This window comes from Phaseolus vulgaris, chromosome 3 (assembly GCF_051622355.1).
Source record: "Phaseolus vulgaris cultivar YP4 chromosome 3, ASM5162235v1, whole genome shotgun sequence".
NCBI lineage: Eukaryota > Viridiplantae > Streptophyta > Magnoliopsida > Fabales > Fabaceae > Phaseolus > Phaseolus vulgaris.
The window spans coordinates 26781691-26805968 of record NC_143500.1 but is presented as its reverse complement, the minus strand read 5'-3'; the positions used below and the strand labels follow the sequence as shown (position 1 = coordinate 26805968).

The following is a 24278-nucleotide window of genomic DNA, read 5'->3' as shown; positions in this document are numbered from 1 at the left end:
AGCTCAGCTGGTCCCGGATATCGGAATCCGGAATTCAAATTTTCTGCCTACGGATATTAATATCCGGAAGTCAAAATTTTGTATACGGATAATAATATCCAGAACTAGGATTTGCCTACGGACGCTGATATCCGTAGTTCATATTTGCCTTGCTGATGAAAATATCCGGAACTAGTATTTGCCTTACGGATGCAAATATTCGTAGTTCATAATATTGCCTTACGGATGAAAATATCCGGGACTAGTATTTGCCTTACGGATGAAAATATCCGTAGTTCATAATATTGCCTTACGGATATATATATCCGGAAGTTAACTGTTGATATTTTTTTGGTTATGGATTAATTTATCCGGAAGTGAAGTGTTCATTTTTTTCAGCAACCGAATGGATACAACAGAGTCATACATGGGAGTTTTAGGGGAGATTGATGTGTGGGATGGATTAGATGATGTTGATCTGGAGCAGTCAACAAGTTATAACGCATTAGATAATGAACACAGGGCACATGAATGTAGTGAGGCATTTTCTACAAATGAGGTGTGGTCAATGTTGGGTTGTGAATGTTTTTTATATGAATTATTTTTAAATTTGGCATGATGATCAAGATGTTCTTTTAAATTTTTAAGAATGTTATTGTAGGTATTTCGTGATCGAGATGAGCTGTTAGATTGGGCGAGAAGTGTTGGCTATAGTTATGGGTTTGTCATTGTTATATTAAGGTCAGATACATGGACGGGTCAACGAGGAAGGATGACCTATGTATTGTTAGGTTGTGAGAGAGGAGGTAAATACAGACGGTATAAAAAAGAAGTAGATGTCAGTCAAACTGGAAGTAGGAAGTGTGAGTGTCCTTTCAGATTGCGAGGCAAACCAGTCAAAGGTGGTCAAGGGTGGAAGGTTGAATTAATTTGTGGTTCTCACAATCATGACTTGGCAGAGACAATGGTGGGTCATCCCTATGCTGGAAGGTTAAGTATAGAGGAAAAGGTTATGGTTGAGGATATGAGTAAAACTGCGGTGAAGCCAAGAAATATTTTACTAACCATGAAAGAGAGAAATGAGAAGAATGTGACAACGATTAAGCAGGTTTATAATGCAATCACTGTTCACCGAAGATCACAACGAGGTCACAGAACAGAAATGCAACAACTGATGTTGTTACTAGAGCGAGACAGGTACGTGCATTGGTGTAGGTGCGATGAGGTCTCTAATATTGTGCAAGATATATTTTGGACACACCCAGATTCAGTAAAATTGGTGAACTCATTTAACATTGTCATATTAATGGATAGTACGTACAAGACGAACAAGTATAGGATGCCGTTACTTGAGGTTGTTGGGATTACGTCTACAGGTTTGACTTTCTCCGTTGCATTTTGTTTACTAGCAGCAAAAAAGGAAAATAATTTTTTTTGGGCCCTTGACAGACTTAAAGGGTTGTTTTTAAGAGTTGATTCATGCCCTAGGGTGGTGGTATGTGATAGAGATGTTGCCTTAATGAATGCAATTAGAATGGTGTTTCCTGAAGCTTATAATTTGCTATGTCGGTTTCACATTGATAAAAATGTGAAAGCAAAATGTAAAATGTTGGTGCATCCAAGAGAGGCATGGGATCAAGTAATGGAAGTGTGGGGATCTGTTGTGGATTGTGATATTGTTGAGGCCTTTGAAGATCGTGTCAATGCTCTTCGAGTTGTCTGTTCTCCATGGCCTATATTTGTTGATTATGTGATGGATACATGGTTACGTCCATATAAAGAAAAATTTGTCAAGGCATGGATAGATAAGGTGATGCACTTAGGAAACACAACAAGTAACAGAGTTGAGGCGGCACACTGGAGCCTAAAGAGAGTTCTTCAGAATTCGATGGGGGATTTATGTTTCTGTGGGATTCCATCAATAAGATGATTATTTTACAACATAATGCAATCAAAGATTCATTCCAAAAGAGTTTGCATGTGGTTGGACATCGGTTCAAGGTTACAGCTTACAAAAAATTGTTAGGTTTTGTGTCTAAATATGCTTTGAACCTTATTTCAGAAGAACTTGATAGGGTTAAATCAGTGGGGTTTGATAAAAGTAGGTGTGGATGTAGTCTTACATGTACTCATGGTCTTCCTTGTGCGTGTCAATTGGCTTCATTTGGTGTTGGTAGCATACCACTTAAATCAGTACATGTGATGTGGACTCGTTTAAGTTTTGAAGACATTGCTACTGAACAATCTTCATCTGAGTTGTCAATTGATAAAGAGTTTGAGGTCATCGCGAAGCGGTTTAAAGAGTTGGATGTTGCAGGTAAGGTTAACATCAAGAGTAAATTGCAGGATATTGCCTTTCCAGAGAAAACATCTATTTATGCACCAGATCATAAGGTGAAAACAAAAGGTGCTGTAAAGATGTCTCGTCCTACCAAATTCATGAGATCAACTAAGCGAATCCCTTTTTATTTTGAACATGTGGATTTCTTACACTCACAACATGATAGTTGTGCAAGCAAAAAATCTAATGAAGAAAGCTTACCAGAAATTGTACCAGCAAAATGTATTCCTTTCCTTGATCAGTTCCCTGTAGGGTATCATCCATATATTGTTGATGTTGTTGACGTTAGGGCTGATGGCCATTGTGGCTACCGTGCTGTTGCTGCCCAATTGGGAATGGGAGAGGAGTCATGGGCTGTTGTTCGAATGAATTTGTTAAAAGAACTAAGTGAATGGAGACAAGAATATGTTCAACTCTTTGGTGGTGATGATAGATATGAATACTTGAAGAACTCACTTCTAGTGGAACACATGTCTATGGTACCAACCACTAAAACCATTTCATTTTTACATTGCATTTCTTTATTTAACTTTGTTTGTCAATTGTACTTGCAGGCAGGAACAGATAAGTGGATGACAATTCCAGACATGGGATATGTTATTGCAAATCGGTATAATGTCATTCTTGTTTCTTTGTCCATGTTACAATCATTGAGTATTTTTCCTTTAAGAACCCAAGCACCAAGTAACTTCCGTCAACACCGAATCATTGCAATTGGACATGTCCACGGAAATCATTTTGTCCAGGTATAAACTAAACCAATCAAGATTGATGTGCTAAATCAAGATTTGTGTACCTTATATTTATTACCTTTATAGGTCAAGCTCAAAGATGGTTGTCCAATTCCACCTACGGATATATTGTGTAGGCATCACATCGTTATCCGGCGGCCCAAACTTGGTCAACATACTACACTAGCCGGATACAAGTTTATACCCAACTAATGTCCATTAGACGATATTTGTAATTATAACATTTGTAATAGCATAATTTAGATTTATGGATGTTTAGTACATTTGCAGTTGTCCTACAATATTCACTGAAGTTTGTGAATACGGATAAAAATATATGTCTACGGATAAAAATATCCGTAAGTCACACTTTTGCCTATGGATAAAAATAACCGGAAGAGTCTGCTATGCCTACGGATAAACATATCCGTAAGTCACACTTTTGCCTACGGATAAAAAAATCCGGAAGTCACTGTTATGCCTACGGATAAAAAAATCCGGAAGTCACAGTTATGCCTACGGATAAAAAAATCCGGAAGTCACAATTATGCCTACGGATAAAAATATCCATAAGTCATACTTTTGCCTACGGATAAATATATGCGTAAGCCAGTGATTTCTGTACTAATGATCATATTGAAACATATAAGGATCATATTGAAACATATAAAATAAAAGTAACGTGAAGCAAGAACCGATAAGGATCATATTGAAACATATAATTAAGGTTCAGATACATTGTCATGGATCAAAATATTACATAAAAAGAAATCGTAATACATCTGACATATTGAGAAATCCTAATCAATCATTCCTACGTGCATGTCTCCTGACATAAACAGCTCTTTCATCAGTCGCTCCTCGTGCTAACGTAATGGCTGCTTGTATGCCTTCCCAAACAGGGCTGCCCTCCACGACATCGCCATGATCAAGTAATGGCTGCAATGTCTCTGTAATTCTACGACAAATACCCTACAAGCATGAATGACATACTATTAGAAAAAAACAATAGAAATTAATATCTTAACAAGGTTAGAAGCATACCAGAGCAGGATGTGACTCCTCATGATGACTTGGCACTGCTTCGTGATGACGTGCATCTGAGGGTACCGGTACAGGACGGTCATCCTCATATGTATTAATCACATATGGATGTGATACAGATCTAAACCAACCCATGTACTCTTGAACGCAAGCGTCAGGATGACGTGCTATGGCATAGTCATGTATGACATAATCATTGAAATGTAACCATCGACGGTCCATTTCATTTGTATCCGGATGACCATGTCCAATTACAGATGGGTTGCGAGGGATGATCTGTGTATAGCCATACTGACGCAGAACACGTTCTGGCATGTGCAGCTGTGTCCAATTTCCAAGCCTCAAATAACCACAGAATAAGGAAATCCACTCGAATGGACGTTCTTCCCTGTGCTCGTTGTATGGACAAAACCGAATGGAAGCTGGTGTCAATGTATCCAACTGTGATCGTACAACAACAATTGAAGTACCTTTTCCAGCATCATACAGCCTGCACCGAGGTTGATCTTCAGAATACAATGCTTGCATACGTCTCATCCCTATAGACGGGAAATGCTCATAAATCCACCCCTGCAACAATGTTGCATAACCAGCTAGTTGCTTTGTATTTGCATAACTACAATCTCCTAGCTGTTCATACATGTGAGTTAGGGCAGCTGCTGCCCAAGAATATCCCCCGGTAAGCCTCAAATCAACAAAAAATCCAAGATAAAACACACTTACTGATGTAGCACTCTTGTCCGCAAAAATAGTGCAACCGACAAGGTGAAGTAAGTATGCTCTGGCAGCCACAGTCCACTGCCTCCTTGAGCATGCATCTTGATACACTTCTCTTAACCAGCTAAGGCGCACATGAGCTCCCCGACAGTGTCTTGTTTCTTCAAATGCAAGTGCATGGTCAACACGGAGGGCTTCTACCAATAAATCAGTCGCCGAATCAGAATCTAAGGTTTCCTGTGTGTAAAACTGACCGACAATGGGTAAATGTAACAAATTTGACACATCATCAAGAGTGATGGTCATCTCCCCAACCGGTAAATGAAAATTGTTTGTCTCTGCATGCCACCTCTCTACAAAAGCACACAGCAGTCCTCGGTCTAGACTCTCATAACTAGCATGAAGCAGACCACCTAAGCCAGACAATTCTACAGCAGCTTCTATGCGCTCATGAGGTGCTCCTAACTTATTTATCTTCCTCCCATGTGAAACGACCTTCAACTCACCACGATCCTACAATAATCAACATATATCATCAATAATCAGGAATACATAACAAATACAAAAATTTATTTTTCATTACTTACCAAACCATCCCACAACTGTTTGGCTACGTGATGTTCATAATTAACAAGTAAGGACTTATCCAATGGTCCTCCTGGATAGCCTTCATCATCAACTTCAACTTCTTCTTGTTCAATATAATCTTCAAACTCTTCATTTGGAATTGAAGTACTAGACCCACCCCGTTTTCTTCTAATCGATGTAGTTGGACGCACACGATCCAAATTAGAACTTCCTCCACCTCTAGTCCGCACCATCTTACATTTCATAAAAGTAACATTCAATCCAACATATATAACAAAATTATAACACATATAGTTTAAAACACTTGTGAAAAATTTCACACTAATACGGATATTAATACCCGCAGACCAATAACAACAATCCGGATAAAAATATCCGCAAGTCAAACGTAGCTTACGGATAAAAATATCCGGAACCCACTTTTGAATTACGAACAAAAAAATCTGGAACCAATTCTTGCACTACGGATAAAAATATCCGTAAGCCATTATTCAAGTCCGGATGAAAAAATCCGGATGCCAATATTCTTCTGCGGATAAATTTATCCGGAACCAAATGGTGGTCTACGGATAAAATTATCCGGAAGCAAATGGTGATCTGCGGATAAAATTATCCGGAATGTACTACTCTACGAAGAAAAATCCATGAACGGTACCTCAACTTCTTTGACGATGAAGCACTCACGACGAAGCAAACCAACTCTGCTCACGGTGGCTCACGGTGTCTCCCTGCAACTTCACGGTGGCTGCTGCTGCTTCACGGTGGCTGCTGCTGCTTCACGGTGAAGAAGAAGAAGAAGAAGAAGAACCCTATTGTTGGGTGCAGGCATTGGGTGCAGATCATAATTTAAGTGTTTTTAATTTCATTAAGGGTAATATGGTCTTTTCACAAATCTGATTGGGTGCCAGTCACAAAGCATTGGGTGCAGGGAGAATGAGCCTTTTGAGGATTGCTTGTAGTAATATCTTAGGATCCATTTTAATGATTTTGTTGAGGCTTTAGGCAATTTCTTCCTACACCTCCATAATTTCTTTATGCGCCTCCATAATTATTTTAATTCCAAAACTGTCCTTCGGAAAAAGGTGCAGGTTTTTTATTTATTTCCAAGTCTTTGTATTCCAAATTCTAGAATTCAATTTGAATTCGAAATATATTTTTAAATCCTTAAAATACTTTTCAAACTCCAGAATTCAAAGTTGGTTTTCGAAATCCATTTTTTTATGCAAATCCCTGAATGTATTCTAAGATTAAATTCAAAAGTTTGAGAGTTTTTTTTTAAAAATTCATCTCAATTAGTCGGTTGGAATCCGACTGGATCCCATCCTACAACGTCGCGTCATTCCACCCATCACAAGAACGAAGAAGATGATAGGTACAGGAACTTACATTTAATTTTTTAAGTTTATAAAGAATAAATTTGACTTTTTAGGTCTAGAAAGGAAGTATGGAGGTGCAGGAAGAAATTGGCTTGGTCATAATATGGGTGTTTCTTCTTGCACCCCTACAGATTTCAAATACCGAAATTAGCCTTTCCAATTTTATTTCAAAAGGCAACATTAATGTCTTCCATGGCAATGGTTGTTTTGCTATTGCGATTCTTCGCGTTGGTGCAGGGTACGTTGACGTTAACAAAGATACGGTGGAGGTGGTGGTGTGTTTTGGAAGACTTTGTCGGTGGTTGGAAGTAAAAAATGGATTGTGTTTAAGAGTTTGGGGTGGTTATGGGATTTAAAGGTTTCTAGAAATCGAGTTCCCATATTCACTTACAGAACAAGTAATTTGGAAGAGAAAAAATGCATCACGTAATGCTTAATCCGTAAGTAACACAATAAACCGTAATCCTTAAGATTGCATAAGATTGTACAAAAATACACAAGAATTGCAATGAAGAGAAAAACGAGCAAGAGTGTACGTGAGAAGAAACCGTATAACAAGAACAAAATAAAATGGAACCCTCAAGAACAGCTCTGTGGTGAGAAACGAAGAAGATGGAGAAAATATGAAAGGGAAAAGAGTAAAGAAAACTGCTGATGTATTTTCAATTAATTGTTAAAAGTCTTTTTACATAAGTATAAAAATAAAAAGTATTGGGCCAAAAACAGTAGGCTCATGCAACAAACTTTCAGTGCCAAAAAGAAAAAGCTTTGGGTCCAGAATAATTTTATCACCCCCCCTCAAGCTGGGAATAGATGTTTTTCATTCCCAACTTGGAATGCAGAAGCTGAAAAGTGGATGGAGGTAATGCCTTTGTGAAGATATCATCATTCTGCATGGAAGATGAGATTGGAAGCAGCTTTAGAAGTCCAGCAGTAATCTTTTCCCGAACAATATGGCAATCGATTTCGATGTGTTTGGTGCGTTCGTGGAAAACCTGATTGGATGCAATCTGGATGGCAGATTGATTATCACAATACATGGCTGCCGGTTGTGTGTAAGAGACACTAAGATCTTGTAGCAGATAGGTGAGCCATTGGAGTTCACAGGTTGTGGCAGCCATGGCTCTGTACTCAGCCTCAGAGGAACTCTTGGAAATGATTTGTTGTTTCTTTGATTTCCAAGAGATAAGAGATTCCCCTAGATATATGGAAAAACCAGTAACAAGTTTTCTTGTCTCAGGGTAGGTGGCCCAATCAGAGTCACTGTACGCTTTTAACTGGATAGAATTCTGGTGAGGAAAAAAGATGTCGTAGTCAGGAGCATTCTTGAGATATCTTAGGATTCTAAAGGTTGCTTGTTGATGAATAGAGGTAGGGGCAGAAACAAACTGACTAAGCTTGTTGACAATGAAGGCAATATCGGGTCTTGTATTGGTAAGATAGATGAGCCTTCCAATTAGGCGTCGGTAGGAAGAAGGGTCTTCTTCATTCAACAACAATCCTTGTTCATTGGAGAGGCGAAAGGAGTGAACCATTGGTGTAGAAATAGGAGCACAATCCAACATTCATGTTTCATGTAGAAGGTCAAGAGTGTATTTCCTTTGGGAGAGGTGGATGCCATTATTGTTGCGAGCAACTTCAAGACCAAGAAAAAACATTAGGTCACCCATATTTTTTATCTTGAAATGGTGATGCAGCAGTGTGCTGATGTGGGCAATCTCCTTAGTGTTGTTTCCAGTTAAGACAAGATCATCCACACACACAAGAATAACAATGATGTTAAGGTGATGTGTTTTAATAAATAAAGAGTGATCAACAGAGGAAAAAATGTAACCATTAGAAAGCAAGAAGTGTGAGAGTTTTGCATACCATTATCTCCCAACTTGTTTCAAACTGTATAAGGAACGTTGTAGTTTGCAAACAATGTTCTTGTTGGGAAGAATAAAGCCAGGGGGAGGCTTCATGTAGACTTCTTCATGGAGGTCTCCATGGAGAAAGACATTGTTGACGTCCAACTGTTTTATTGTCCAGTTGTTGGTGGCAGCAAGAGCAAGGAGAAGGTGAAGTGTTGTCAATTTGGCCATAGGGGCGAAAGTATCCAAGAAGTCAAGTCCTTCCAACTGTGTGTAGCCCTTGGCAACCAGGCGTGCTTTGTAGCGGTCAATGGTGCCATCGCTGTTGTGTTTGATTTTGTAGACCCAACGACAACCAATGGGTTTCTTACCCGGTGGAAGGGAAACAAGTTGTCTTGTATTATTTGTGGAGAGAGCTTCAAGTTCGGCTTCCATAGCTTGTTTCCAGCATGGATCTTGTGAAGCTTCTTCATAGCTTTTAGGCTTAGTGTGTGATGTAAAAGAGGAAATGACATGTTTAAAATTAGAAGACAAAGCATTATAAGACAAAAAATTAGAGATAGGATATCTTGTACTTACAGTCTGTGTAGATGGTAGATCAATGTGAAATTCATCAAGATAGGTAAGGGTGCGTTTTGGACGAGTGGAACGTCGAGGTGAATTGGGGATGAGATGATCCATAGGTGCCACAGATATTGGTTCATTATTGATAGAGGCCGATTCAGCAGTGACAGATACCGGTTCAACAGTGTAATTTGTTGAACCAAGTGGTGTTCAAGCTTTGAAGAATCCAAACCCTTTGAAGGATGATGAAGGCTGGCTGTGCTTATTGTTGCTGAGTTGTCTTTTAGATAGGATCTGGGGTAGATTTAATATGTAATCCACTCTTGATTGAATCCAAAGCATAGGCACTCTCAATCCTTTTAAAAGAAAAGAGTTTTTCAAGCTAAGTGTAAAACAACCTGTTGTTTTGTCGAAACAACCGATTGTTTTATACTTAGGTGTTTTTAGAAAAGGTTGAAAACTGTTTTTATGGTTGACTTGCTGTCAAAACCAAAACAACCGATTGATTCGTGGAAACAACCGATTGTTTGTTTTGGTACCATAACAGAAAATTGTTTTGTGCTTTGACTGAGTATTAAAAGATTTTCCAACTGTTTACGCTCCAGTTTTTAATGCTTTGACCAATCTTTAAATGCAATGAATAGTTTGTTAAGATTTGATAACAAATAACTTTGTTTTACAAACAGAAAAACAGATTTGGGTTTTTCACAACTTACTGATTTTGAAAGAGTTGAGATTGCTTAGAGATTGAGTTTGATCAAAGAGTGTGAGATAGGATTTTCTGCTTGTATTGATTTCAGATTTGTTTCTGTAACAAGTGTAATTCCTGTATCTGTTGAAAGAAACCTTGTGTGTTTGCTGAGAAGTACTGTGTGTTCTTGAGGGGATTAAGATCAACATTCTTAGTGTTTGTGTGTTGACCAAGAGAAGTGTGTGTCTTGAGGGGATCAAGGTCACTTCTTTGGTTGTGTTGTAAGTGATCTAGGTTTGATTGCTTAGTGGAATTCCTCAGTGGTTTCTGAGAAGACTGGATGTAGCTCTGGGTTTAGAGTGAACCAGTATAAACCTCTGTGTGCATTCTCTCTATCCGATTGTTTTTCTGGTGCTGTTGTTTTTGCTTTGTGTTTTGGCAAACTGGATTCCTTATCATTTGTTTCTTGAAGTAATTTCATTCTTGACTTAAAAGTTTGCGAAAAGCCTCTTTAAACAATTCACCCCCCCTCTAGTTTAAAGCCATCCATTCTAACAATTGGTATTAGAGCTTGGTTCTTGAAATTTATTCAAGTGTGATCCTAAAACTGTTTTTTATGGCTGGATAGACTACCTTTTGGGGAAAGTGTTTCAATCAACAGACCACCTCTGTTTTGTGGTTTGAACTACCAATTTTGGAAAGTGAAAATGAAAATCTTTGTGGAATCACTTGACAAAGGAATTTGGGATGCAATTGAAAATGGTCATTTTGTCCCAAAGTTTGAAAAAGATGGATCTTCCATTGAAAAGCCTTGGTCTCAATGGACTGATTCTGAAAGCAAGAAGGCCAAATTCGATTGCATTACCAAAAACATAATAACCTCTGCTTTAAATTCAGATGAGTTTTTTAGGGTCTCTCAATGCAAATCAGCAAAAGAAAGTTAGGAAGTACAAATGAGGTGAAGAGAGCTAGGAAGCATACTCTAATCCAAGAGTATGAGATGTTCAGAATGCTCAAAGGTGAAACAATTGCTGAAGTGCAGAAAAGATTCACGCACATCATCAATCATCTCATGAGCCTTGACAAGACCTTTGAAAAGGAAGAGCTAAACATCAAGATTTTGAAATGTCAACCTAAGGTAACTGCTATATCTGAATCTAAAGATCTAACATCCTTGAGTATGGCTTCTTTGTTTGACAAGCTTAGGAAACATGAGTTAGAGATGAATCGACTCAATGTTCAAGAAAGCGAAGACAAGCACGTAAGGAGTATAACCTTAAAAGCTTCCAAGCACAAAGGCAAACAAGAATCCAGCGATGATAGTGATGAAGAAAACCTTAGCTTGCTATCAAGAAAGTTTAGCAAATTCTTGAAGAGGATCCGCAACAAGGAAAACAAAAGAGATAGGTATGGAAACAAGAAATCTAATGATTTTAATTCCAATAACTATACTTGTTTTGGTTGTGGTGAGCAAGGTCACATAAAGGCATATTGCCCAAACAAAAGCAAGGAGAAAAAGCCTAGCTACAAGGAAAAGAAGAGCAAGACAAAGAGAGCCTACATAGCTTGGGATGAGAATGAGGTATCATCATCAAGCTCTTCATCAAGTGAAGATGAGAAAGCAAACATCTGTTTGATTGTTGAAGATGATGATGAATCTTGCAGCTCAAGTGAAGTAAGTTCTTGTGCTTCTTTAAATGAACAAAATTATAGTGAATTGCTTGAAGCTTTTCAAGAAACTCATGATGAAGCTAATCAATTGGTGCTTTCAAACAACCGATTGAAAGAACTTAACAGTTGGCTAGAAAAGAGAGTGAAAGCACTTGAAGATGAGATTGAAAAATCTAAAAATGATTTCAAAAATCTGGAAACACATTTCAAAAATTCTTCTTGCAAGTGTGACACTCATATTTGCGAAAATTGTGAAAACCTTGAGAAGAAAGTGCATTATCTTGTTAATATTGTGGACAAACTTTCAAAAGGAAAATCTAACTTTGAGAATGTATTGGCATCTCAAAGTTGTGTTTTTGGAAAGACTGGTTTAGGTTTTAATCCACAAAACAAACAAGATAAGTTTTCAAAAAAAATTTCAAGAAAGCCAGTAAAATAACCAATTGTTAAGTCGAAACAACCGGTTGTTACATGCTTTTACTGCATGAAAAAGGGCCATTTGGTTAGATTCTGCAAAATAAGAAAGTTTTCTGTTCCCAGGGGCTACATGAAATGGATTCCTAAAGGATGTGAGGTTCCAAATGAGAAAAAGAAATCAATTGGACCCACATTTGTGAAGGGACCAAATCTTGTTGCTTGAACTCATGTTTGTGCAGGAAATCTAAAGAAGTGTGAAGGACTGAGTCATTTGATCAAGTTATTGGAAGAAAAAGACCAACATTGAAACTGAATCAATGTTCTGTATCTGTCCAAAAGGCCCTCAACAGTTAAAATGAGGCTTCTTGATCACAAAGCACATGGCTCATTCAAAGAACAACATAAAGGATAAAACCTTCCTTATCTCTGTTCTTAATTCCTGTTTTTAAGTTCATTTTCATGTTTGTATAACCTCTTTAAAATGTTCAATTTCATCTGATTTGATTTCTTTATGCTCATGCTTAAAAACTCAAAATCAGTTTTATTGCTTCAGAAAAACAACCGATTGTTTCTTCGAAACAACCGATTGTTTTGTGTCTGACAACACTGTGAAGAAATCAATTTAATTTCTTTTTTGAATTTCTATCCGTTGCAGATCAAATTAAAGAAAGAATCCTTGGTCAATGAACCTGTGTTGAAAGTTGATCACGCTCAGAAAGAAGTTACAACAGTCATAAAGGAATATATTCCACAATCTTGGAAATTTAAGAGCTTTTATGACTAGTCAAAGATCACATGTGAAGACCATGTGATTTTCTGCTTTTTCTAACGTTTTCAGTACAGGGCATAGTCAAGTCCTCTCTCTCTGAAAATCTGGTACCCACTCATGTCATTGAATGCTTTATGATTCTATTATTGTTATAAAATCTGTTGCAGCTGATCTCTTCCACAAGAACAATCAATTGCAACATCTCTTGCAAATCTTGTGTGAGCTTCTCTCTGTTTCTTCTCTGCCATCGTGGACTCAACTCCTCCCACCTCAAGGAGAGTCAAATCCAGAGCAATAAGGTCTGGAGGAAGGCTTGAAGGATGGTTTTCTGGTGATAATAATCTAATTGAGAGATATAGATTTGAGACTAGCACCAAAGTGATAAACAACCCTAAAGTTGTTTGCTTTGATTGGCTGAAAAGCCAAAAGCTGGACAATGTCAGAAGGCTCCTCAAAGATCAATCCCTCAGAAAGTTCATGGAGATGAAGGGGAATATCTACCCAGATTTGATAAGAGTTTTCTACACAATTCTCAAGTTTGAGGGAAACAACCTTGTTTCTCATGTAAAAGGTGTAGATATGAAGATTACACATGATGTGTGGACTGTTGTAGCTGGTCTAAAGTACTCTGGCCTCATAATCAACAAGGGGAACCTTGGAGTAGTGGAGGACTTCAACAAAGTCCAATACTACAAGAGCTGCTTGAAGAACCAAAATGCACAATTTAGGACTTGTTCGGTTGGTGGCTTGAGGCTTGATGAAAGGTTGTTCGCCCTCATTGTGACTTGGATTCTAACTCCAAGGGGGAGCAATCATTCAGTTCTTACAGAGGAGGACCTGGTATACATCTTCTGCATTATGAAGAAGATCAGAATAAATTGGATCCACATCATCAAAGAGCACATGCAAAAGGCAATGAGGTTAAGTGACTATCACTATCCATATGCTGTTTTCATTTCTAAATTTCTGCTCTATTTTGAAGTGAACCTAGAGGATGAAACATCTGAGTTGGTCAAGTCAACTCAAGAGTTGAACAATGGATCTCTCAGTAAAATGGGATTCACCAAAATAGGTGGCAAATGGATTAGCAAAGATGGTGACCTTGGAGCCTCATCAAGTGTTGCTGCTGATCATGCTGCAGATATGGATTTTCAACATGAAGATCAACCTGAAGCACATCAAGATGTTGGACCTAGTGCTGGTGCTGGAAATCAGGAAGAAAGAATGCAAACCATGTCTCCTTTTGAGAGAGTCATGATTAATAGGTTTGATAGCTTGGTGGAGAACCAAAGGAATCTCCATGATCTATGTGTCAGCAATTTCCAGAGAATTGATAACAGGTTTGACAGCATGGATGCACGATTCATGACCTTAGATGAACAGATTGAGGCAGTACAAAACCAGATCTTTGATCTTCAATATGCTGATGATGATGAATGAAGAGAAAAACAACTGGTTGATATATCGAAACAACCGATTGTTTTTGGTGGTTGTATCAGCTTTTTCTGTTTTCTGCTTTTGCTTTTTAAATCTGATGTATTAAGAACAATTATCTTTTTCATCTCTTCTTTTTGTCTATTTGTGAAGACAAATAGGGGGAGATTTATGATGTGTTTGGTTTCAGTTTTTTTTTTTTCTGCAAAACAGTTTGTATGGGTGAAACCTTATAGGTTTTTTCTCTTATATTTTTTTTTGTTTGCTCTGATATTATGCTCTGAATTTTCTGTATTTGTTTCTGTGCTAACCAAATATCATAAGTTTTATGCTTTGCTTAAAACTGTGTCTTGCAAGAACTACTTCAGATTCAATCAGATATAACACAAGCATCAGGGATTTGTCTTCATCAAATAAAGGGAGATTGTTGAACCAAGTGGTGTTCAAGCTTTGAAGAATCCAAACCCTTTGAAGGATGATGAAGGCTGGCTGTGCTTGTTGTTGCTGAGTTGTCTTTAGATAGGATCTGAGGTAGATTTAATATGTAATCCACTCTTGATTGAATCCAAAGCATAGACACTCCCAATCCTTTTAAAAGAAAAGAGTTTTTTCAAGCTAAGTGAAAAACAATATGTTGTTTTGTAGAAACAACCGATTGTTTTATACTTAGGTGTTTTCAGAAAAGGTTGAAAACTATTTTTATGGTTGACTTGCTGTCAAAACCAAAACAACCGATTGATTCGTGGAAACAACCGATTGTTTGTTTTGGTACCATAACAGAAAATTGTTTTGTGCCTTGACTGAGCATTAAATGATTTTCCAACTGTTTACGCTCCAGTTTTTAATGCTTTGAACAATCTTTAAATGCAATGAATAGTTTGTTAAGATTTGATAACAAACAAATTTGTTTTACAAATAGAAAAATAGATTTGGGTTTTTCACAACTTACTGATTTTGAAAGAGTTGAAATTGCTTAGAGATTGAGTTTGATCAAAGAGTGTGAGATAGGATTTTCTGCTTGTATTGATTTCAGATTTGTTTCTGTAACAAGTGTAATTCCTGTATCTGTTGAAAGAAACCTTGTGTGTTTGCTGAGAAGTGTTGTGTGTTCTTGAGGGGATCAAGATCAGCATTCTTAGAGTTGGTGTGTTAACCAAGAGAAGTGTGTGTCTTGAGGGGATCAAGGTCACTTCTTTGGTTGTGTTGTAAGTGATCTAGGTTTGATTGCTTAGTGGAATTTCTCAGTGGTTTCTGAGAAGACTGGATGTAGCTCTGGGTTTAGAGTGACCCAGTATAAACCTCTGTGTGCATTCTCTCTATTCTTATTCTCTTTAAATTCAGTTTTGATATTTGCAAACTGGTATAAACAACCGATTGTTTTTCTGGTGCTGTTGTTTTTGTTTTGTGTTTTGGCAAACTGGATTCCTTATCATTTGTTTCTCGAAGTAATTTCATTCTTGGCTTAAAAGTTTGCGAAAAGCCTCTTTAAACAATTCACCCCCCCCCCCCCCTCTAGTTTAAAGCCACCCATTCTAACATAATTGTCATAGGGAAAATCATAAATGGAAGCATAAGAAGAAGGGATGGGTAAAGATAAATTGTTGGGGTTCTTGTTAACTTCATCTTTCAATTTATAAGGAAAGTGAGTTTCATAAAAGACAATATGTCTTGAGACCTCTATTTTATGATTTTTAAGATTGAGAAAAATGTAACCTTTAGTATTAGGTTGAAAACCAAGAAAAATACCAGAAACATAGCGTTCATCAAGTTTCTTTCCGTGAGAAGTGATAATGCTAGAGTAACAAAGGCAACCAAAAACACGTAAAATAGAAAGATCATATAAAGTGCCATGCAATTTTTCATATGGAGATCTGTTATTTAAAAAGGGAGTGGGAATGCAGTTAATTAGAAGAACAACATGTAAAGCAGCAAAATGCCAAAAAATAGGAGGTAAATTGGCTTGAAAAAGTAAAGCACGAGTTACATTGAGAATATGTTGGTGTTTTCGTTCAACAATACCATTTTGCTCCGGTGTTTCAATACAAGTTTTTTGATGAACAATGCCCTGAAGAAAAAAAGTTTGTCATAGAAAATTCAGCACCATTATTTGTTCTAATAGTCTTAATAGTAGTTTTGAAATGATTTTCAATATAAGATGTGAAGTTAGCAATGTGATTGCGAACTTCAGATTTTGTATGCGTAGGAATAATGCAAGTATATCGGGAAAAATCATCCACAATGGTTAAAAAATATCGAAAACCATGCATAGAAGCAATGGAGAAGGGACCCCAAATATCCATATGTAAAATATAAAAAATGGTAGTAGTACCAGACTTACTAAAGCAAAAGGAAGTTTCTTATGCTTTGCCCGATGGCAAGTATCACGTATAGGCATACGTTTATCATAAATGAAAGGATAAAGAGATCTCCAAACACACAATCTTTCATTAGAAGGATGCCCCAATCTATAATGCCACAGATTAATATCCTTAACAGTACAATGAAAAGAAGGAATAACATTGTTTGCAGCAGTATTTTGAAAAGCAGAAGATTGAAAAACATATAAGCCATCCTTGGCTTTAACTATACCAATCCTCTCTTTGGTTTGATTGTCCCTTATGACACAGTTAGTGGATGAAAAAATTAAGTGACACTTCAGATTAGTAGAGAATTTAGAAGCAGAGACAAGATTGAAAGTGAACTCTGGCACATACAATACATCAGTGAGAAAGAATTTGTTATTAAAAATGACATCCCCAGAAAACTCAGTGAAAACACGATGCCCATTAGGTAAACTAATAAGAACATGTGGAATGCTTTTATATGATGTGAAATCAGACAAAGATGTGCATACATGGTCAGTCGCCCCTGAGTCTAAGATCTAGAGGCCTCTAGCAGATTTAACAGTGTTGAAGACAGAAATATTACCTGGTGGAGACAGTGTCCCACCATTGTGAGCAGGATCAACCGTGAAAGAACCCAACTAGTTCACTTGTGCTTGTTATGGGATGGTAGTATGGCTGCCAGTGTGCTGTTTGAACAGGGTAGACAAAACTTGGTATTGTTGTGCTGTCAGACGAATGTCTCCTTGTTCCTGTTCTTGATTGCAATGCTCAGAAAAAATTTCATCAGATAAAACAACATTATGAACTTGGTTAGTCTTAGTATGAGTGAAATTGAAACCAGGAGGAAAACCATGCTTTCTATAGCATGTGTCAATGGTATGACCAGTTTTACCGCAATGGATGCACACTTTTCTGTGACTGTTGGTTCTGAAATTCTTGTCTTGATTAGGAAAACCAACTTTCCTTAAACATACATTCTCTGTGTGACCAATTTTTCCACAAAAAAAATAACTTGTAGAGATATTATGATTACTGCTGGCATTGTTAATATTGGTAACCAAAACATTATTAACCATTTAACGTTCTTGTTGAACAACAAAAGAGAAAATCTTGGATATAGGTGGTATAGGTTCCATAAGGAGAACATGTGAACGAATATTATGAAAATGGTTATTTAACCCATGCAAAAACTGCATAGCTTGATCCTCAGTTCTTCTTTTACTAATGGTCGAAGATGCAGAGCAAGAACAATCACAAATGGTATTTGGTCTAAAATTATCTAACTCATCCCAAATAATCCTAAGTTTTGTAAAATAATGTGTGAAAGACAATTCACCCTGATTTAAAGAAAAAACTTCCATTTGTAAATGAGATATTCTAGAAAGGTCCCCTTGGGAAAATCTCGTTTTAAAATCATTCCAAACATCCACAACCTTATCCATCCAAATTATACTTTGTCTAATAGGAAGGGAAACATAATGGACTAACCATGACGCTACCATGTTGTTCCCCCTTATCCAAGCTAAGAAAGTATGATCGTCCTTCGGTGAGCAATGATGTGTACCCATGACGAACTCCACTTTGTTTTTCGCGATTAAGGCAGTGATGACGGACCTACTCCAGGAATGATAGTTTGTTGAGTCCAATACTGGTGAGACGAGCAAAGTCGTTGGATTTTCGCTGGGATGAAGATAGAGATAGCTATTCGATAATGAATCTCTTCCTGCTTCTTCTCTTAAAGAATCCAAAGGAGTTGGCTGCGTCACTTCTTTTTTCGCCATAACCCTAAAGAAAAACAAGAATAGAATAATAAGAACAAGTGAATTTAACAGAAGAAAAAAAATCAAGAACCAGAGTGCGCAACAGAGCTCTTCAAAAGAAGAACTCTGATACCATAACACAATAAACCGCAATCCTTAAGATTGCACAAAAATACACAAGAATTGCAATGAAGAGAAAAACGAGCAAGAGTGTGCGTGTGAAGAAACCGTATAGCAAGAACAAAATAAAATGGAACCCTCAAGAACAGCTTTGTGGTGAGAAACGAAGAAGATGGAGAAAATATGAAAGGGAAAAGAGTAAAGAAAACTGCTGATGTATTTTCAATTAATTGTTAAAAGTGTTTTGACGTAAGTATAAAAATAAAAAGTATTGGGCCAAAAACAGTGGACCCATGCAACAAACTTTCAATGCCAAAAAGAAAAAGCTTTGGGCCCAGAATAATTTTATCAGTAAGGGAAAAAATGGATTCTAATGTGGGGTGTTTCGTAAGCAAACTTTTATTCATGCAATGGGCAAGTTAGAGGTCAATATTAACCAAAATCTTGATGTTTGCAAGTCTTGTTCGGGACAACAATGTAAAGGCCCTCTCGCGGTATGGTAGATGATGTTATTAGAACATAGGCTAAAAAGTTAGCTGACCCGAGTTAGGCTTAAGAAAATGGAACTGCTAGATTTGCAAAAAAGAAGAAGCACATAACATCATTCTGGAAATCCATATCCATTCCGGATAGCCTATTATGGATCACTCCCGAATTACCTTACATACTACAAATTTCCTAATCTGCAAAAAAAAAAAAACAGATTACCAAAGTCGAAAAACAAAAAAGAAAACCCCACTTACCTTCTTCTCTGACGAACAACGCTACAAAAACAACCACTTACCATCGCAAAACCATCGGAAAGCAAGCAGGTCCACTTAGAACGCACCAAAATCATCACAAACTCATCGTCGTTGCTTGCTCTCTCAATAATGTGCACCAAATTATAAAGAAGAAGGACGAACAGTGAGGGTGGTATGCACTGCCAGGGATAATTTTGTACATGTATATGAATGTAAGGGTGTAGAAAGAAAAATGTAGGGGTGCATGAAAGAAACACCCTCATAATATTAGGCAACTTTTGATGGATTTGTGTCCTCCTCTTTTCTGTTTTGTAGATGATTTGCGGAAGCTTCATGGATTGGAGATGGAGCAAGGTCCTCCTAGGAGTGGTGGTGACCTTGAAGGTGCATGATAGGTAGGATTTGAGAGTGGTGAGGCCAACTCTACATGGAAGGTGACGATTTAGGAAGATCAAAAGCCTAACCTAGAGGTTTTGGGCAAAGAGTGATATTGACACAATTTTGGCAGCAATTCGCTCATGTATTAATCTTGAAAAACCAATAGCCAAAGCACTCCTTATATAGTACTTGGGGGCCGAATTACAAAGAGGAAAAAGGAGGGAAATTCAAAGTGTTGGCACATGTATAAGTGGCACCTATTTTCAGCACATGTGAAGGTAGGTTCTAGAATCCTTCCATGTGCTAGATGGTCTAGAACTTACACTCCATTAGGTCTAGATGTGGGTCGGACCTTAGTTTAATTAGAAGTAGGAAATTCTAATTAAACTTAGGTTTAGCCTTCTATGTACCACTTTGCATGCTTTAACACAAATACAAAAAGAGTTAAATTATGCTACTTTGACAAAAAGTAAAAACTATTCTACGCTTGAATTAGGACATCTTGGACCATGTAGAGGTAAGTCTCTCTGCCATCAGTAGCAGTGTTCCAATCCTCTTCAAGCCTCCTAGCCATGGCCCTTGTGATTGGCCCAATATGTCTTGATGTTTGGCTCTCATTTGGGTTGGTGCTTGGCCCTTTTCCTTAAACTTCTCCCTCTACCTCCATATAATTTTAAAGTTCTAAACATACCCTTTTTGAGCAATTTGTAACACTTTCTTTCTAAAATATAAATATCGAATTGTACAAATTGGAAGCTAACACCGGATCTGGGGTTGCCCACCAAATTATACAATCTAGTTTGTGAATTTAATTTATAAACCGGATTGTACAATCGGTAGGCAACCCTAAATCCGATATTAATTTTTAGTTTATACAATTCGGTGTTAACTTGTCTTTAGCCTTTTTTTTTCTCTTTTGGCGTTTTTGTTCAACATGTGGTGATGTAGGGGTACAATCTGTGGGTGTGTTATGGAGGAAATGCAAATAATCTACCAACAAGAAAGAAAGTAGTGGTGGATCTCTACAAATCTAACAAAATTGGCAAAATTCATTTATACTATCTAGATAAAGGTACCCTTCGAGTCCTCAGAGGTTCAAACATAGAAGAGATACTTGGTGTTCCTAATGACCAACTTCAATCTATCACCAACGCTGGATGTGCCACAAATTGGGTCAATAAGTACGTCAAAGCCTATGTAGGAAACGTAAAATTGAAGTACATTATGTTAGAAAATTATGTAACATTATAATGTGACTCATGTGAAATAGATATTGGGTTTTGGGACTGACCAGTCCCCGGGCGTTGACTAACCATTGGTAATGTTGGTGCCATGTAAGCGAGTCCCACGAGCAGCGCGGGCCAGTACCTCACAAAACACATGCGCCAAGGAGCTGAGAGTGGTCAGACATCGGTCATCAAGATGCACCGACTTGCCACTAAGCAGTGTGGAGAGGTCGAACATCGGAAATCCAAACAGTAGGGATGGGCCACGAGAAGTGGATCCCAGATCACACACCAGTTATAAGTAAGGGAGAAGCCTAGATCACGAGTGCCCATGCATGTAGAGTGGACAGCGCATTCAGGCGTGACACAGTATAAAAGCCACTGGAAGGGTATGGCCAACAAGGGCCACGATTAGGGGCGAGCTGCATGCATGGCACGTGAACATCTAGGGCACTCTCAGAGGCGAGTGACCCCAGAGATCACGTGCACGAGGAGGCATCCAGGTGGTCATCCCGTTAGAGGTTGCACTCCAGTTAGGGACCCCACGCGCTAGGTTATCCTAAGAGTAAGGTAACAATAGTGCTGGGCCCGCCCATCAGAAAGGCCCATTTCAGGTAAACAGGAAACCCTAGTTTTCAGTCTATAAATAGTAAGTTAACAAACTTGGCCAGGGGAGAATCCTCTTGCGCCGTTACACACACACAAGAGCAAAAGTATACAGTTTTTGGTGTTTCCTAGCCCTAGTACTGACTTGAGCGTCGGAGTGCAAACGGCCGCTAGGGCACCCATTGTCTTTGTGTTTCAGGTGTTCATCACAGGGACAGCATACGCGAACGCAAGGACTCTGGACGTGAGCGTGACGCATACGTACGAAGGCGTTTCGAGTCAACCGACAGGAACAGGGCTTGATTGTGATTTATTAATATAGAAGGGACTATTGGTTAATCTAGAATGTTATATACATATACATATACATATACATATACATATACATATACATATACATATACATATACATATACATATACATATACATATACATATACATATACATATACATATACATATACATATACATATACATATACATATACATATATATATATATCTTATAAAATCCTAATCTGATGGAGATTAGAAAACATAAAGGAAATATGGTTCTATCTTTGCAAATGAGGTTGTCTTACTGTTTGTCATCAAGAAAGAGTGTGACAAGAAAAAGATTGCAAGAGATAGATAGGTGATTGAAGAAACTACTTACATAGAAACTCCCATTGATTAATGTAAGTGTTTGTCTCTATTATGATTGAATGTATGATATGTGAGAATGATATATTATAAGAATTTTCATTATTATATGCTTTGATTTTACACATCGCAGTTGACAATGAAGTTCACCCTAGTGATGTTTTAGCAGGCTTAGTTCTTCTAGCACTTTAAAAACATTCAAAATGCAATTTTTGCAGCTAATTTGCAAGGCCAAATCAAAGTGTCCACCACAATAGACACCACTCTACTAGGCAACTCTTACCCACTGAAAGATGGCATTTTCAATAACACGATAAGTCATACATAACTCCAATTGTAAACTTTTTAGCAAAAATCGGTGCCCCACTTCTTGCAAACATGTACCCTTACTTCACCTACAATAACAACAAACAAAACATCGATCTTGTTTATAATTTTTTTACTAAACAAGGAAACAACGAAGTTGGGTACCAAAAGTTGTTCAATACAATGCTGAATTCTCTATACACAACTCTTGGGAAGGTAGGAGCATCAAATGTGAAGGTTGTTATGTCTGAAAGTGGTTAGCCCTCAGAAGGTGGAGTTGGAGCCATTATTCAAAATGCACAAAAACACGAAAAGAGAAAAAAAAGGCTAGAGACAAACTTGAATTGCACAAACCGAAAACTAATACCGGATTCAAGATTGTCTATCGGACTGTACAATCTAGTTTATAAATTAAATTCATAAGTTGGATTGTATAATTTGTTGGACAATTTCAGATTCAATGTCAGCTTTTGGTTTATAAAATCTATATTTATAATTCAAAGAAAAGGTGTTACGGATAGTACCAGATCCAAGATTGTCTATCAGTCTATACAATCTAGTTTATAAATTAAATTCATAAATTGGATTGTATAATTTGTTGGACAATTTCATATTCGATGTTAGCTTCTGGTTTATACAATCTATATTTATAATTCAAAGAAAAGGTGTTACGGATTGCTAAAAAATATGTCTGAAATTTTAAAATTATATGGAGGTTTATCCCCATTAGAAAGAATAACCTGACCATGAAAATGGGTTTTTAATTTTTTTTTTAATTTTTTTTTTTAAAATCAAATCAATTAAGATTTTTTAAGGACGACTGTAATTGGAGGTGAAAAGAAGAAGTTGATCGTCTTTTGCACTGTAAAATCGTGTTCCATTACAATGTTGGTAAGGAGGGGCTTTCGCAGTGGTGCCTAGGGTTTCGTGGTGGTGCTATAAAAATTCAATATTTTGTGGGTGGCGCAGTATTATAGCGACGCGTGGTGGTGTCTAGGGTTTAGCAGCGGCGTAACAATCGCGGCAACGTCCCAGATCCAGGTTCACGTTTCGCAGCGGCCAGGTTCGTTGGGGGTGACACTCTTTGTTGTGATGCGGCGTGGAGGCGAGGCTTTGTTGCGGCGACACGTGCAACGATGGTGTTGCGCGCAACCAGGTGCAGAGCGCGACCCTCCCAGTCTAGTTTTGCAGCGTATGCAAGCGAGTGCGGGTCCTCTGGTGCGCGGTGATGCAGTTGTGCTTGACGGTGGTGCGGTGAGCAGTGGTGGTCAGTTGGTTGGACTGTGGCGAGCAGCGATGCTCTTGACAACAACCTGTGTCTTTTGGGGGGTTTAAGGATTTCCTCATCGAATGGAATTATTTGAAGGATCGTGAAGTATCTCCTGATAAGAACGTATATGTTAAGCATGAGCAAAGGAAAACTTTTGCTCAAGCTTTGGGAACTACATGTGACATTCCTTTGTCATAGCTACCTACTCCTTGTATTAAGGGAGACATGATTGTGGTCCAGATCGATAAGGTAGATTACTTGGCTGGCCTTGAGGATTGCAAGACCCATCTTCATGGTTGGGTTATTATTTCTAAGGGGGATAAACCTCACACACACATGGATTTAACTAAAAAGTTGCAGCCGGTGTAGAAAGCTCTTGGACCGTGAAAGGCAATTCCTCTCGGGAAGGGTTTTTATGAGTTTGAGTTTGCTTCTTTAGAAGACATGCGATGGGCCCTCGGGATGAGTTCCTTGAAGTTATCTCCGGTTTTCTTGAGACTGTTTGCCTAGACAAAATACTTTGTTCTAGTTACCATGAAGAGTACCAAAACTCAGGCTTAGGTTAGAATCTACGATTTGCCTTTGGAGTATTGGATACCAAGGGAAATTTTTTCCATCATCAGAGGTCTTGGTACTCCTTTGTCTTTGGATGAGAATACTATGAGAAAGAATATGTGTATGTGATGACTTACTTTCTACGGCAAGTG

General features: G+C 37.9%; 2 protein-coding genes and 1 pseudogene across 2 annotated transcripts; all 3 read left to right on the top strand.

Moving 5' to 3' along the window:
- The first annotated feature begins 247 nt into the window (after window positions 1-247).
- LOC137839397 (protein FAR1-RELATED SEQUENCE 5-like) lies at window positions 248-1909 on the top strand. Its single transcript, XM_090300100.1, has 2 exons — window positions 248-538; window positions 641-1909. Exons 1-2 carry the CDS (start codon window positions 386-388, stop codon window positions 1907-1909), a joined length of 1422 nt encoding a protein of 473 aa, XP_090156226.1. The 5' UTR covers window positions 248-385.
- LOC137839396 (uncharacterized) lies at window positions 1906-3264 on the top strand. Its single transcript, XM_068648512.1, has 3 exons — window positions 1906-2799; window positions 2875-3066; window positions 3139-3264. The coding sequence occupies exons 1-3, from the start codon at window positions 1906-1908 to the stop codon at window positions 3262-3264; spliced, it is 1212 nt and encodes a 403-aa protein (XP_068504613.1).
- Window positions 3265-20093: 16829 nt separating this feature from the next.
- LOC137839394 (glucan endo-1,3-beta-glucosidase pseudogene) lies at window positions 20094-22724 on the top strand (annotated as a pseudogene).
- The last annotated feature ends 1554 nt before the right edge of the window (window positions 22725-24278 follow it).